A 17,159-nucleotide genomic window follows, 5' to 3' on the forward strand; every position below is an offset into this window, starting at 1 on the left:
TATGACGAAAATGTGACAAAAATGTGACAAAAAATGTGACAAAAAATGATGAAAAAATGACAAAAAATGACAAAAATGTGACAAAAAATGTGACAAAAATTGATTAAAAAAAATGACAAAAAATGACAAAAATGTGACAAAAAATGTGACAAAAAATGTGACAAAAAATGACAAAAAATCGACAAAAAAATGACAAAAAAATCACCAAAATGTGACAAAATTTCCCCCCAAAAAAAAAAAAATGACGAAAAAATGACAAAAATGTGAGAAAAAATTACAAAAATGTGACAAAAATATGAAAAAAACTGGCTGAAAAATTTACGAAAAAATGACAAAAATGTGACAAAAAATTGCTTAAAAAATTGATGAAAAAATGACAAAAATGTGACAAAAACATGACAAAAAAGTTATGGAAAAAAATCTGATAACGTGAGGAAAAAGATCCCCTCGGTTCAGGCGGGAGTTAAGAGGTTAAATGAACTAAAACGTCTAAACAGAGGTGGTCAGTAATGAAGTGCTTTACTTGAGTAGTATTTTTGTTGAACTTACTACTTTTACTTCACAGTTGAAAGATAAACATAATACTTTCTACATTTCTTAAAAGGCTCCAAAGTTAAAAGTACATTTTGCCATGTGTTTTGTTCATTTAAAAGCATTGAAATAAACACTCCAGAACAGTAGGTGGCGCTGTGCAGTTGTTCTGTCCAATGACATTGACTCACGACATGGAAGAAGGGGCAACAAATACGTGAACCAAATACGACTTAAAGACTAAAATATTGTCTTTCTCTCAAGAACTGTTGTTAAATAAGCCAAAAAAGCTGAAATGATGATAAAAACAACCCGATAAAGTGCTGTCGTTGAGTCCTTGGGCAAGACACTTCACCCTCCTTCCCTCCAGTGTCTGTGTACACTGGTGTTTGAATGAGAGTGAATGGGTGACTGGTTCTTTGCTGTAAATTTGCTTTGGGCTTAATGAAGGTAGAAAAGTGCTTTATAAGTTGAGACCATTTGCAATTTATAAACAAAGACTATTATTGTTTATAAAGTACAAACCACTAAATATATCGACTCTAATGTTTCACATCTATGAACCCTGTAGTTCACACAGACACATTTGTTTTAGTTCAGCAGTTCATCTTTTAGTATTTTACCTCAAATTATTTACACCAAGAACTTTTGCCGTGAACTTTTACACTTGGGTTAACTTTACATGAATCATTGTGATATAAGTGGACAAACCATCTGTGACCTCCAAGAGCCACCAGGCTGAGATAAAGATCAAATCAGGAACAACCCGGGGCTATAAAGATTCCAAAGCAGACCAACCTGAACTAAATTATATGTATATTAGAGCTGTTTAAACACGGAAAACACACCTAAATGCACCGACTAAATGCATCACTAAAGCATGTAAGAAATCATCTTTAATTCTTGGTTCAAATGCTTTACTGAGTCTGTACCACTAGAGGGCAGCATGACTCAGCTCCTGTGGGCAACATTTTGGGAAAGTGTCAAGTGAACATTTATTCAGCTCATGGTTTCATTACTTGAGCAAAAGTACAAATACTACTGGAAAAAAGATACTTCAGTGAAAGTAAAAGGCGCTTTGTTAAATTACTACTAAAAAAAAGGACTGAAGTATTTGCTTGTAGAAAATACTTAAAAATTAGAACATAGAAATAAGTGGAAAGTACAGAAGGGTTTAAATAAGTGTAATGACTAATACTATTGTGGCTTCAAATCTACAAAGATGGACCTTCTTTGTTATAAGACAGTGATGTGTTCAGAGTCATTTACTGTTCTGTAGTGAAGCCTTTAAAAACACACAGCCAGTTTTATACTTTTTTTTACTTTGGAGACTTTATTAAAAAAAAAGGTGTGGAATAAAGTGTCTTATCTTGTCTTGAAAATGTAATGGAGTAAAAGTAAGTTCCTCTTTACTGCAGTAGTACTGTACTTAACTAAATGTATATAGTTACTGACCACTTTTGCATATGACCCAAAAATAACAGAGATATTAAAGTATGAATCAGCCTAAACTTTCAATTTGAAATACTTCAAACAGGTCAATATGTCATGGCTTGTAATAAATGTTCTCATTTAGGTCAGAGGTTGTGGTCATAGGGGGATGGTGATGGTGAAAAGACTCTGGACACAGGTTGAAGGTTTACAGAAATAAAGGACATTTTCAAGTCAAAAAGCGTCTGATACATAAGAACAGCTTCTACAATAGTTTAAAGTCAGTCCTGCTCAGAGCTGCTCAGACCAGGGGGTGGAGCCTGTCTCCTCCCACTGCAGACTTAGGTTTCATGTTTGTAGAAGTGAAACTAACACAGTCATTCTCACCGAGTGCAGAGATGGCGCAGAGAGCACTCAGTGCAGACGCCTTAACCTGTCCAATCTGTTTGGAAACACTGAAGGATCCAGTGACTCTTCCCTGTGGACACAGCTACTGCATGGACTGTATTCAAACCAACTGGAACCAAGAGGTGAAGTACAGCTGTCCTCAATGCAGAGAGATATTCACTCCCAGGCCTGTCCTGGCCAAAAACACAATGTTTACCAATCTAGTGGAGGAGCTGAAGACGACAGGGCTCACAGCGCCCCCTGCTGACCACTGCTATGCCGGTCCTGGAGATGTGAGCTGTGATGTGTGCACTGGGAGGAAGCTAAAGGCGGTCAGTTCCTGTCTGCAGTGTTTGGTCTCTTACTGTGAGACCCACCTCCAGCCTCATCGAAATGTTGCAGGACTACAGAGACACCAGCTGGTGGCGCCCTCTGACAAGCTCCAGGAAAACCTCTGCTCTGAGCACAATGAGCTGAAGAAGTTGTTCTGCCGCACAGACCAGCAGATCATCTGCTCCTTCTGCTCTGTGGACCAGCACCAGGGTCATGACACAGTGACCTCTGCAGCAGAGAGGGCTCACAGGCAGAAACAGCTGGAGGCCAAGAGGGCTCTGCTGCAACAAAACCTCCAGCACAAAGAGACGGAGCAGGAGAGGCTCCGACAGGAGGCCCAGGACATCAGCCGCTCTGCCCAGACAGCAGTGCAGCGCAGTGGGGACAGCTTCAGAGAGATGGCCCTTCTCCTGGAGAAGAGACGCTCTGAAGTGGAGCAGCAGATCCGCTCTGAGGAGCAGATCCAACTGAAACAAGTCCAAGAGCTTCAGGACCAACTGCAGCGGGACGTCACTGAGCTGAAGAGGAGCATCTCTGAGCTGGACACACTGTCCCTCACACCGGACCACAACCAGTTTCTCCTGCTCTGCCCCTCACTGTCCACAGACTCAGAGAAGACCGAGTCCAGGCTCCAGACCAGACCAAGGACAGACTTTGAGGATGTGACCAGAGCTGTGTCAGCGCTGAGGGACCAACTACAGCTCAGTCTGAGAGAGTTTAACATGTCTGAGCCTGAGCCCCGCTCCAGAGAGGACTTCCTCTGGTATGCAAGTGACGTCACACTGGACCCAAACACAGCAAACAAACGACTGTCTCTGTCTGATGGAAACAGAAGAGCAACACGTGTGTCTGGAGTGCAGAGTTATCCTGATCACCCGGACAGATTTGTTGAGCCATGGCAGGTCCTGAGTACAGAGGGTCTGACGGGCCGCTGTTACTGGGAGGTGGAGTGCAGTGGGGAGTACATGGTTTATATAGCAGTGTCATACAGGGATATAAAGAGAAGTGGAACCATCGATGAATGTGGATTTGGAAACAATGATAAATCCTGGGCTTTACTTTGTCAGAAAAACAGTTACTTATTTTATTTTAATAGAGTTATGTCTAAGGTCTCAGGTCCAATTTCAGGCAGAATCGGGGTTTACCTGGACCACAGTGCAGGGGCTCTGTCCTTTTACAGTGTTAAGGACAAAACCATGAGCCTCCTCCACAGAGTCCAGACCACCTTCACTCAGCCGCTGTTTGCTGGAGTCTGGATTCCTAATTGTTGTGGAGACACTGCTCATTTCCTTAAACTGAAATAAATCCATTATTTGTGGTTGTTTTGCTGAGGTCGGGAGTTAAAGGTTCTGTCTGATCTTGAGTCTTATTGAGTTTTATCACTGAGTTTGTGGTTTGAAATATGTCGATTTATGTAAAACACATGTAGGTTAAAACCAAACTGTGTCAATATGAGACTTTACTTCAACTTTCATCAGAGGTGGTTTAGTGGGGAAAGTTTGGATTGTCTCTATTGACAGTGACTTTTTATGATGTTTCTTTTCATAATATAGTTTTTCCTTTGTATTTGGGTTCAGTAAACAGTAAAGTATTGATTTCTTTGCTCTTGCTACAGTAGATTCTCTGTTTGTTCTGCACATAATGAATAAAAAGCTTCATGATTTATTCGGACGTGACTTTCTTTCACTTGTTCCTCGTCCTAATAAAACACTCACATTTCTGGTCTAAAAGGTGAATCCTGCTGCTGTTTTGTTGAATGAGACTCTTTCTCTCAGAGCTGGGTCTGGACTCTACACAGAAACACTGTAGTTGCTGTTTATCGACGCTGCAGCAGTGCATTGTGGGTGATGTGCGCTCGTATCGGCTCGTGTCATAGTGCTTCCTTCAAACCTGGATCCTCCAAATCTGTTTTTAACTCTGCAGTTTGTGTTGACCTTTGTGCCAGTTTTTGTTCCTCATGACTCAGATATTACACAATAAATCAGGCCACACCTTCATTTGAAATATTTTGTTTCACAGACTTCCAAATCTAAACCGTCCTCGAGCTCACGTTCATATAACAAACCCTTTAGGACATTCCTGTATTATGGGAAAACTGTCAACAAACTCCAGATACTGAGGGACATTAACAGGAAAGTGTCAGGTTCAAGGTTTATGTAAATAAAGGACATTTTCAAGTCAAATCAAAAGCCTCTGACACATAAGAACAGCTTCTACAATAGTTTAACCTTGTGCCCTGTTATGGGAAATCTGTGTATCTGAGGGTAAACTTGTTGCGATCACTTTTTCTGTGGTTGTTCAAATCCCATGAAAATTGTTTTTAAACATATGTGAGTTTCATTCAGTTCTGATCAAGTTTGACTGTGTGAGAGGTTTTGTGCCCTCTGGGAGTGCTTTGGAATAGACTATAACAGACTTCCATTATAAACTCTAACTCTAAATTTGTCCTGCAATTTCCCTTTTTTATCTTCAAAACCCTTTACATGAAAAAAAAAGGTCATTATAAATTAAGCCCACTTTTAACCCCTTCCCTCCTGGCCTCTATTGCACCGACTAAATGCATCACTAAAGCATGTAGGAAATATTTTATTAAAATGAATAAAGTCTAAAGTTTCTATCACAGAGTTTGAGAACCACTATCGAGCTTCTAATGCTTTACTTAGTCTGTACCACTAGAGGGCAGCATGACTCAGCTCCTGTGGACAACATTTTGGGAAAGTGTCAAGTGAACATTTATTCAGCTCATGGTTTCATTACTTCAGCAAAAGTAAAGAAATCACACTCAAAAATTACTGTGTCCTATTGTTTAAAAAGTATCTGTTTGTAGAAAATGCTACCAAAAAAAAAATAATAGAAAGTAGAAGACAGAAGAAAGTACAAATGTGTTTAAATAGGTATAATTACTTTGTGGCGAAGAATCGACAAAGACGGACCTTCTTTTTTGTAAGACAGTGAATTTTTCAGAATCACTTACTTTTCTGTAGTGAAGCCTTTAAAAACACACAGCCAGTTTTATACTTTTGACTTTGGAGCCTTTATAGAAAAATATCGTATAATGGAGTGTCTTATATTTGTCTATAAAATGCAGTGGAGTCAAAGTAAAAGAACGCAGTGTTTGACATTGTTTTATAATATATCCAAACGGATCAGTATGTCATGGCTTGTAATAAATGTTCTCATTTGGGAAAACGCTTTGGTGATGGTGAAAGGACTGCAGATACTGGGGCACACAGAAGCTACAGGCTCCATTTTTACAAACATTTTCAAGTCAAATCAAAAGCCTCTGATACATAAGAACAGCTTCTACAATAGTTTAAAGTCAGTCCTGCTCAGACCAGGGGGCGGAGCCTGTCTCCTCCCACTGCAGACTTAGGTTTCATGTTAAAAGGGAATCTAACACAGTCATTCTCACTGAGTGCAGAGATGGCGCAGAGAGCACTCAGTGAAGACGTCTTAACCTGTCCAATCTGTTTGGAAACACTGAAGGATCCAGTGACTCTTCCCTGTGGACACAGCTACTGCATGGACTGTATTCAAACCAACTGGAACCAAGCGGTGAAGTACAGCTGTCCTCAATGCAGAGAGATATTCACTCCCAGGCCTGTCCTGTTTAAAAGCACAGTGTTAGCCAATCTAGTGGAGGAGCTGAGGACGACAGGGCTCACAGCGCCCCCTGCTGACCACTGCTATGCCGGTCCTGGAGATGTGAGCTGTGATATGTGCACTGGGAGGAAGCTAAAGGCGGTCAGTTCCTGTCTGCAGTGTTTGGTCTCTTACTGTGAGACCCACCTCCAGCCTCATCGAAATGTTGCAGTGCTACAGAGACACCAGCTGGTGGCGCCCTCTGACAAGCTCCAGGAAAACCTCTGCTCTGAGCACAATGAGCTGAAGAAGTTGTTCTGCCGCACAGACCAGCAGATCATCTGCTCTCTCTGTGTGGACCAGCACAAGGGTCATGACACAGTGTCCTCTGCAGCAGAGAGGGCTCACAGGCAGAAACAGCTGGAGGCCAAGAGGGCTCTGCTGCGACAAAACCTCCAGCACAAAGAGACGGAGCAGGAGAGGCTCCGACAGGAGGCCCAGGACATCAGCCGCTCTGCCCAGAAAGCAATGCAGCGCAGTGGGGACAGCTTCAGAGAGATGGCCCTTCTCCTGGAGAAGAGACGCTCTGAAGTGGAGCAGCAGATCCGCTCTGAGGAGCAGATCCAACTGAAACAAGTCCAAGAGCTTCAGGACCAACTGCAGCGGGACGTCACTGAGCTGAAGAGGAGCATCTCTGAGCTGGACACACTGTCCCTCACACCGGACCACAACCAGTTTCTCCTGCTCTGCCCCTCACTGTCCACAGACTCAGAGAAGACCGAGTCCAGGCTCCAGACCAGACCAAGGACAGACTTTGAGGATGTGACCAGAGCTGTGTCAGAGCTGAGGGACCAACTACAGCTCAGTCTGAGAGAGTTTAATGTGTTTGAGCCTGAGCCCCGCTCCAGAGAGGACTTCCTCAGGTATGCAAGTGACGTCACACTGGACCCAAACACAGCAAACAAAAAACTGTCTCTGTCAGATGGAAACAGAAAAGCAACACGTGTGTCTGAAGAGCAGAGTTATCCTGATCACCCAGACAGATTTGATCATTATAGTCAGGTCCTGAGTACAGAGGGTCTGACGGGCCGCTGTTACTGGGAGGTTGAGTGCAGTGGGGAGTACAAGGTTGAAATAGCAGTGTCATACAGGGATATAAAGAGACGTGGAATTACCAATGAATGTGGATTTGGAAACAATGATAAATCCTGGGCTTTACGCTGTGATAAAAACAGTTACTCATTTGCTTTTAATGGATCTTGGTCTCAGGTCTCAGGTCCAATTTCAGGCAGAATCGGGGTTTACCTGGACCACAGTGCAGGGGCTCTGTCCTTTTACAGTGTTAAGGACAAAACCATGAGCCTCCTCCACAGAGTCCAGACCACCTTCACTCAGCCACTGTTTGCTGGAGTCTGGCCTTGTTATTATGGAGACACTGTTCATTTCCTTAAACTCAAATAAATCTGTGGTTGTTTTGCTGAGGTCGGGAGTTAAAGGTTCTGTCTAATCTTGTACATGAGTGTTATTGAGTGAGTTTGTGGCTTGAAATATGTCGATTTATGCAAAACCCATGTAGGTTAAAACCAAACTGTGCTCAATATGAGACTTTACTTGAACATTCATTGTTTAGTTAAAGTTAAGCTAATAACCAAGCCGGCGCCTTTCTGCCTGGCTCCCTGGCTCCCTGCTGGGTGACCAGACTGGTTTCTTCCTGTACCCCAGACAGAAAATAGGCCAAGGTGGGCCATCTTCTGAAGCATCACAAAAGATCCTGGGCAAGGTCGTTTCGCACCTAAAAGACAATAGGCCCGCATGGCCCGTCTCCTCAACATGACAAAGATCTCCTTCTGTCTCCAAACGCCACCCTGATGCATTACCATGCAAAGCGCCGTTTGGTGGCCTGCAACTGTATTACCATTTCTATGTGTATTCATTGCATTGTGTAATAAACTTCACATCTTGACTAGACAAACATCTCTTAAGCTTTATTAAGCAAGAAAATCCACAACAGTGGTTAGTGGGAAAAGTTCTGATTGTCTCTATTGACAGTGACTTTTTAAGATTGTTCTTTTCATAATATTGTTTTTCCTTTGTATTTTTGGTTCAGTAAACAGTAAAGTATTGATTTCTTTGCTCTTGCTACAGTAGATTCTGTTTGTTCTGCAACATAATAAATAAAAAGCTTCATGATTTGTTTGTACATGACTTTCTTTCACTTGTTCCTCATCTTAATAAAACACACATGCACATTTCTGGTTCAAAAGGTGAATCCTGCTGCTGTTTTATCGAATAAATGAACTGAAGTTTATGAACAAATTCATGTGGAACAAAGTTTAAATCATAAATGATTTACTATATTTTACAACAGACAAATAAGAGTCGTAAATATATAACCTGTCATATGAAAGATATTATTTTTCTACTCGGTTTAAAATATAAACTGTCAGGGCAATAGAATAAAATGGACGATTTTTACAGCGGTATATTTATATTTTTTCCATCTAACTCCCCTTTACTTCCTTCAAGCACAGGTGAATGAACTGCACATTGTTTATTCGTCTGATTCAGAAACAATGAAGCCGACACTTGTTTTTCCTCAGTCTTACTTTGTTTTGTTTTTGTTTTGTTGCAGAACGAGGAGAAAGCCATGATCGCCAAAATGAACCGTCAGAGGACGAACTCGGTGACGCACAACAGCGGACACTGGACGGACCGGCCGTTTTACAACCACCTCGGAGGAAACCAGATCTCCAAAGAAATGAAGAGGATGGTGAGGACATGCTTTTATTCACAAAGTTTAACAGGAAGGAAAGAAATCTCCAGGTGGGAAACTGATGACTGTTTATCAGTGATTCTCTCCACAGACTAAATATCACAAATCTGAACCAGAAACCACATCAAAACATCGGCATTTGATATAATTAGTAATAATAAATTAAGCTCAGAAAGTTTAAGGTGAGATGCTGCAAAACAAAACAAAAAGACACATTTTCAGGTTTTGGGCCAAATTGATAGATAATCATTTTGGCTTTTCCCCTTTAACCTCTGAACCTGAACCAAGGATGAAAATGCAACAAAAACGTGACAAAAACACAACAAAAAAGTGACCAAAAAAAGCAACAAAGAAAAACAAAAAACACGACAAAAACGCTGAAAAACATGAATGTACAAATGTAAACATGTTTTTTTTTTTTAAGATTTGTGCCTTGAACTACAGGCCATTTGAACTCATAAAATGTCTTTATTTCTGTATGAAAACAATAAATAGTATGTTTGCGATGTGATCCCATTATAGTGAATAGGACTAAAGACATGAGGCTCTTTTTAAACATCTGATCACACAGAAATATTACATTTACTGTGGATTTTCTTTAGTAATTCTTTTCTGAAATTAATATTTGTTTCATTACACAATGAGGGCTTATTTTAAATACAAAAATATCTTCATTTTGCCTGGAGAAATAGTGACATATTCTAATTAGGTGTAAAACAGTTTTTGACCTTTTATCTGTTGTTATTTCAGCAACAGATTCAGATAAAGTTTTTGCTGTGTTTGTCTCTAACAAATGTATAGAAACCTTACTATACATTCTTTCCCCTCCGTAATCTATAGTAAAAGTTGTTCTCTTCACCTGCAGTATCGTCATAGTATAAATGTTTTGTCGCTTGTTAAACCCTTTACAAGCGAACATGGCTCCACCTGTGTTCAAAGTCTGGAGCAGAAGAGCATTTTATTATCTCTGCAAGTCCACATTTATTTCAGTCTCTCCAGACAGTGAGAGCTGAAGTGGAGCGACTGCACAGAAGTAAAAACAGAGCAAAAGCGTCTCTCTCCTCTGAGTCATTGTGTGCGGGTCGACTCTTCAGGATCCAAACACACACAGGGCTGCACTATATGAGGAAGAAGAGTCACATACACACATGTTACATTTAATCAAAAAGCACGAGCAATTCATCTATTTTTGGGAAGAAAAAATACAAAATCAGGACCAAAACAAGGCCAAAACTGAAGAAAATTGCATGTTAGTTTTTTTAATTCTTTTATGATTTGTCAAATGACCCAACAGACCCTGGTTTCAGTCCTAAAGTCCATGTTACTGTGATAAACTGTGCACAACTTAGGCCCGTAAAATCTGTGCTCACGCCTCCAGCTGATAAGTCAAAAGTCAAATCCAGGTTAATGCTTTATGACATTATAACCCTTGATAGGTGTTTATCACCTATCAGTGTATTAGACTTCATCAGAGCATGTGGTTGTTTTTATATATATGCTGTTTTATTAAGCCTTAATTATTACACCAGCAACTTACTACAGCCTTTACTTTTAAGGTCTGAGCCTTTATTTTGAATTGTATGTCAAAGTATAACAATTTATGGATATTACTCTTCAAAAGCTTCTACAATTTTCAATGTAGTGACACTAAATTTACACCAGTTACCAATTATCATACTAGAAACTTACTACAACCTTTACTTTTAAGGTCTGGACCTTTATTTTGAAACGATTATCAACAAATATGTTTATATAAATTTCAAATATGGCAATGTATGGATGATCTTCAATACCTTCTACATTTTTTACTTGGCACCAAATTTACACGAGTTACCAATTATCATACTAGCAACTTTTGACTTAACTTAACCTTTATTTTGAAATATATGTCAAAATATGAAAATTTGTGGATATTACTCTTTATTAGCTTCTACAATTATGACTGTATTTGCACTAAATTGGCACCAGTTATTAAAATAAATAAAAAATGCTCAAGAAAAAGAAAATTATGTAATTGTGACACCAACACCAACCTACTATTGTTTATTACTTTTCGACGGCTGCATTAATTTTCACTATTTAGGGATATTTTATTAGATTTTACCCAAATGTCCAAATGAATTAACTTCATGACAAGGTTTTGGGATTGTTCCGAATGTTTATGTGACAAAAGTAAATGTATATCATCAATAAAGATGACTCTGAAGAAGAATCAGGAAAGAATTCACAAAATAATGTACATACAAAAAGAAAAGAAGCGGACCCAAGACAGAACCTTGTGGTAAACTTTGCAGAATACATAAAAACTCCTATTGGACGCTCACCATTGTGACCTGGACTTGTTTTCAGGCCACAGAGGAGAAGGAGGAGATGGAGGAGCTTCAGGCCTATAACCGGCGGCTCCTGCACAACATTTTACCCAAAGACGTGGCGGCGCACTTCCTCCAGAGAGAGCGGCGGAATGACGAGCTGTATTACCAGTCCTGTGAATGCGTCGCGGTCATGTTCGCCTCCATCAGTAACTTCTCCGAGTTCTACGTGGAGCTGGAGGCCAACAACGAGGGAGTGGAGTGTCTCAGGCTGCTCAACGAGATCATCGCGGACTTTGACGAGGTTGGAACGCACTTATTATACTTATTATGAAATCGATTAGATGTTTGGAGAATGAGACGGAGATATGGGCTTCTTCTGTTCACGTTTTGAAGGTGGAGCATCGTCACATCCTGGAAACAATCTCAAATGGCAGTTTTCATTCATAACTAAACCAAAATGATTGAACTCTTCCTCGCCCTCTGCAGATCATCAGTGAGGAGCAGTTCCGTCAGCTGGAGAAGATAAAGACGATCGGCTCCACGTACATGGCGGCGTCCGGTCTGAACGACTCCACGTACGATAAAACCGGCCGCTCTCACATCAGAGCCCTCGCCGACTACGCCATGAGACTGATGGACCAGATGAAGTACATCAACGAGCACTCCTTCAACAACTTCAAGATGAAAATAGGTACAGTTTAAGGCGGGGAAGTATATGGACACAGGAAGGATCAACGTATAGAGAACGAGCGCCGTCTCTTGGTTTTCAAACCAATTCTAAGCAAGTCGTTCAACAACACAGGGCAAACAAAGGACCAACCCGGGACTAATACTGGATTAAACCAATGCTAAACTTTCATGTAATATTCAAGCCATCTCTTAAACCAATCCGGATTTGACGTCCAAACTCTAGACAAGAACAAACCAAACCTGTGTACGTTTAATCGACGAAAGAAGATTTGTCATAATTTTTGTCAAAGTAATATTTTTGCAGACTAAAATTAAACTAAAAAAAACTAAAGTAAAAGTTAATGAGACTAGAACTATGACTAAACTCTGCTGACTAATAAAAACTAAGTAAAAATGAAGAGAAGAGAATAAAATAGTCAGTGACACAATCTGAAGGAACAGGTCTGTGCTTTGTTCCTCTGGGAGATTCTCCGTCAACACAATCTCATTATGTTTGAATACAATATTATAAATGTAAGGTTGAATTAATACAATTTTACATTTAGTCGACTAAATTCTAATGAACTTTTTGTCAAATAAAAACAATGATTTGACTGAATCTTGACTATAAGTCGTTAACTTTTTGTCAAAAGACTAAAACTAAAGCTGAATCAAATAACCTTGTCAATATTAATTGCTTACCAGATCCAGACAAGGGTTAAACCACAGCAAAAAACAGATTATAGGCCCTATATTTTCAAAAGATTTTCTTAGAACAAATAATGAACGAGCTCATTCCTATTTTTCCTAACATATTTGTCTTCATAGGGATGAGTTTATTGGCACATTTGGTCTATAAAACCCTAAATGGACTAGCCCCGCCCCCATTACAGGGGTTTATACAGCTGAATGTAAATACAAACACACGCTCATCAAGCAGAGGAGACTGTAAAATCCCATTTAGAAAGACTTCTTTTGGACAATCTGCCTTCTCAGTACGTGCAGCTCACTCCTGGAACTTGATCCCAACAGAACTGAGGAACCTGACCTCATTCCACACTTTTAGAAACTCTGTGAAGAAGTGGCTTTTGGACAATCAGACACGTGAACACAACATGGTCTAGAGTCACCACTGATGCATGTCTCGCTGTGTGGAAGATTGTGGTGTTTTGTGTATTGTCCCTTTCTGATCTTTTATCTGTGAACATTTACCTACTTTTTACATATTTATTGTTATCCTTCATTATTCACTGTCTTTTTATGTCTCTGTGATGGTGTTTTTGCTGTATGTTTGTGCCTGTTGTTTGTCCTGTCATGACATCAACCTGCCATGGGACGACGGATGAAAATGAGCCTATATGGCAAACTCCGGCACATTTACATGTTGAAGAAACACATGTTGATTAATGTGCACTGTCCCAATTCAAATAAAGATAATCCTTTATTGATCTCACAATGGAGAAGTTCACTTGTTACTCACTACTAGAAAACAATCCGGTATAGAGCCTTTAAAGCCAGTTTTTAACAAGTAGTGAATAATAATGACATGGGACAAAACCAGTTCTGAATCAGCATGACTTTGATTTAACCATGTAGTAAGTATTTATACTACGTTTGATTTGTGGTTTCTTCTCCTCGCAGGCCTGAACATCGGTCCGGTCGTGGCGGGCGTGATCGGAGCCAGGAAACCTCAGTACGACATTTGGGGGAACACGGTGAATGTGGCGAGTCGAATGGACAGCACTGGGGTCCCGGAGAGGATACAGGTGACTGACCTGAAGATGGACATTGAAACATTTACACTTTATTGCATTAAGTTTGATCAAAACCTTTAACACTCTTCAACACTCAAAGTGGCTTTTCATGGCATTATCAAAGCTTCGTGGTGGGATCATTTTGTACTGTTTTGGTTGTGTCACTGCACAGAGAACACATGGATTAGCTCTATTGACAGAACTATAAAACACACATGATAAATCACTGTGGGACTAATCAGCGTAGACCGGGTTAAATGCACGTTCTTCTGTATCGGCTTATTTGCTTCCTTACATTTGGCCGCAGCCTCCCTCTGCACTTCACACATGGGCGGCTGTTCTGGATAATATAGGGCTCCATCAACGTAATGAAAAAGGCTAATTACATGCGCTCGTATTAGTCTCCCTCTATCAGCTGTGGAGTCATTACAGGGCCGGTAACTCAGAGACCGAGAGCTTTGATTTAGGCCTAGATGTCATTTTCGGCTGCAAAGGCATAGAAGAAACACAAGGAAATGGTGACATAAAAAGAGTTATTTATAACAGTGGGGCTGGATAATGGTTAGTGGCACAAAGAAGTCACTGATTGTGTGTTTTTTGTCCCAAACTAAGATGCTTTTTTAACCTCTTACCACCCGCCTAAACCAAATGCATTCTGTCCTCTTTGGCCATTATATAGGCCTGTGTAACACACCTCATTTGAAAGCTAAGACCCACAAAACTGATCTTTTTCCTCACGTTGTTGCTGTGTTGTGTCACCTTTTCTATGTTTTTTTTCTTTTTTTCCATTTTTGTCACATTTTTGTTGAGTTTTTGTCACTTTTTGTTGAGTTTTGTCACTTTTTTGTTGAATTTTTGTCATTTTTTTGTTGAATTTTTGTCATTTTTTTGTTGATTTTTTGTCACTTTTTGTTGAATTTTTGCCATTGTTTTGTTGAATTTTTGTCACATTTTTGTTGAATTTTTGTCACATTTTTGTTGAGTTTTAGTCACATTTTTGTTGATTTTTTGTCACTTTTTGTTGAAATTTCGTCTCTTTTTGTTGAGTTTTTGTCACATTTTTGTCACATTTTTGTCACATTTTTGTTGAGTTTTAACCAAGAAGCTTTTTGATCAGGGTAAAGCCAAACTTTAGAAAATGGGATCCGTTTAGGTGGGAGTTAAGAGGTTAAAGGCAAGTAATTAAAGGAAAAAAAAACCTCAAACTGCTTTTTTCTTGAACTCCATTTCCTTCTCCGTGTCTCCAGGTCACCACAGATCTCTACCAAGTGCTGAACTCTTATAACTACACACTGGAGTACAGAGGAATCGTCACCGTCAAAGGAAAAGGCGACATGATGACGTACTTCCTCACCGCGGGACCCCCCAACAGCTAACCCTCGCTCACGGACCCTCGCTCGCTCCAGCTTCTGTGGATCTTTTAACACCGTCGGACCTTTCGTAAAAAACACACGGCGAACTCTGAACTTTTCCTGCTGCGGGTGTTTCCAAAATGGCCGCCGCGTGTTGGATGTAACTTTTCCCCTCCTGAAGCGAAACGTGGGGAAAGGATGAGCTGCTCCTAATGTCGAGACCAAAGATTTCAGGACGAATCGTGGACAGAAGAGACGGCATGTTCCTTTTTTTTTTGAAGCTCTTATTTTGAAAGGCTGCACATGTTTACTTCCTGTTTCGCCAGCAGCACTAAAAAGGATGTCAGGAGAGCTTTTATACACCTGTTTTTTTTGTTTTGTTTTTGTTTTGTATTTGACTGGCACCGAGCGGCTCGTGCAAATATTTTGAAATGAGTCTATATTTTGTACATTAATATATGAGAGAGCTAACTTTAAACACCAGAGCGTATTCTTCAGATGTACATAGTCTTTTTGCCGGGGGAGGTTTTTTCCGAGCTTTTTTTCTGACACTTTTTTGAATCTAGTCTGATCACGTGGGGTCAGTGCTGCGTTCGTGTGGTCCCAGGAAAGTAGGAAATGACAGAGAAGTGACGTCCAAAGCTGAATTGAAAGACTATTTGTCGTATTTCCAATGAGGTTTAAAGGGTTTAGTCCATTTCATGCTCCATCCATAGAGCCATAGGTTCCATAATGTCTCACAATGAGAGAGTTTAGGCTCTGGACGTGTCCCTTTGTCGACCTATTGATTTTTTTTTGCCCTATCTTTCCTTTTTTCCTCCATAAACAAAGAGGTGATGCATATCAGTAACATTAGGCACATTTCTAAAACAGTAGGATAAACCAGGTACAGGTAAACCACAGGGAAAAGCTCTTTTCTTTAAGCTCTTCACCCCCGCCTTAAACGGGGCCATTTTCTCCAGTTCGCCTATAGGCCAGGGTAACGTCTCATCACATCAGAATCAACTTTTTTGTTGCTCTTTTTGTCACTTTATTGTTGAGTTTTCATCCTCGTCGCTATTTTCATGATTTTTTTTTCAAGAACTGGAGATAATGAGCTCAGTTCAGGTGGAGGTTAAGAGGTTCAAGTGGACATGTCCTGCACATGGAGCTTAAACATAGACTTAAAAACATTATTTTAGGTGCTTCACCTTTTATATTGTACGTTTTATAATTTGAAAATATGTCTCTGTAAGGAGTAAATGGTAACAATGAAATGCAGGTGAAAGAGCTGGTGAAAATCCTGACTGGGGCGCCTCCTGCTGGCAGCTATAGGAATGACCTCCAGGTTGGATACGGCGTGTGAGCAGCTCCAGCAGTGCGTGATAAACACACGTCACAGCATCAGTTTTCTGGCCTCTATAAAATGTAGCCACACTTTTGAACGGCTCTTTGACACAAACAGATCTCAGAGATTCGATTCCCACTAAAGAGCCATAAATCAACCCCCAGTTTTAACCCATAGTGAGGACTCGATTTGTAAACTTTGAATTAACCCCCACCTAAACCCAGCACATTTTCTCCAGTTCAGCTTTACCCAAATCTAAAAGCTTCTCGACCGGAGAGTTTACAGCCTATAGGCTAAAGTGTAACGCCCCATTTGAAAGCTAAGACCTACAAAAATGATCTAAACTTGTTGTCGATCGTTTATGCCACATTTTATTTGCATTTTTGTGGCTTTTTTCATTGTTTTTTAGCCACTTATTCCTCATGTTTTTGTTGCTTTTCCGGCATGTTTTAGTCACATTATCGCTTTATTGCAGCGATTTGTCCCTTTTTTGTTGTGAGTTCGTTGCCTTTTCTCTACATTTTGCCACTTTTTCATCACAGGTTTACAGCCTTTAGGCCAGCGCCTCATTTAAAAGCAAAGAACTTTAGTAGTTTCTGAAAATATGACGAAGAACGAGAACACAACTTACAGGCGGTGGATGCAGGTAACTGGTTAAATCACCCAATGTTTATTTATTTTCCCCATAAGAGGAGCTGATACTGTTAA

At 40.2% G+C, this 17,159-nt stretch overlaps 1 protein-coding gene across 1 annotated transcript; it reads left to right on the forward strand.

The window, feature by feature from the left end:
* Nucleotides 1-2,276: 2,276 nt before the first annotated feature.
* LOC306967606 (uncharacterized protein) lies at nucleotides 2,277-16,014 on the forward strand. Its single transcript, XM_079562688.1, has 7 exons — nucleotides 2,277-3,983; nucleotides 6,085-7,701; nucleotides 8,897-9,034; nucleotides 11,387-11,650; nucleotides 11,836-12,040; nucleotides 13,660-13,784; nucleotides 15,020-16,014. The coding sequence occupies exons 1-7, from the start codon at nucleotides 2,313-2,315 to the stop codon at nucleotides 15,146-15,148; spliced, it is 4,149 nt and encodes a 1,382-aa protein (XP_079418814.1). The 5' UTR covers nucleotides 2,277-2,312; the 3' UTR covers nucleotides 15,149-16,014.
* The last annotated feature ends 1,145 nt before the right edge of the window (nucleotides 16,015-17,159 follow it).

The sequence above is a fragment of the Gobius niger genome (assembly GCF_951799975.1).
Source record: "Gobius niger genome assembly, chromosome: 9".
NCBI classification, from domain to species: Eukaryota; Metazoa; Chordata; class Actinopteri; order Gobiiformes; family Gobiidae; genus Gobius; species Gobius niger.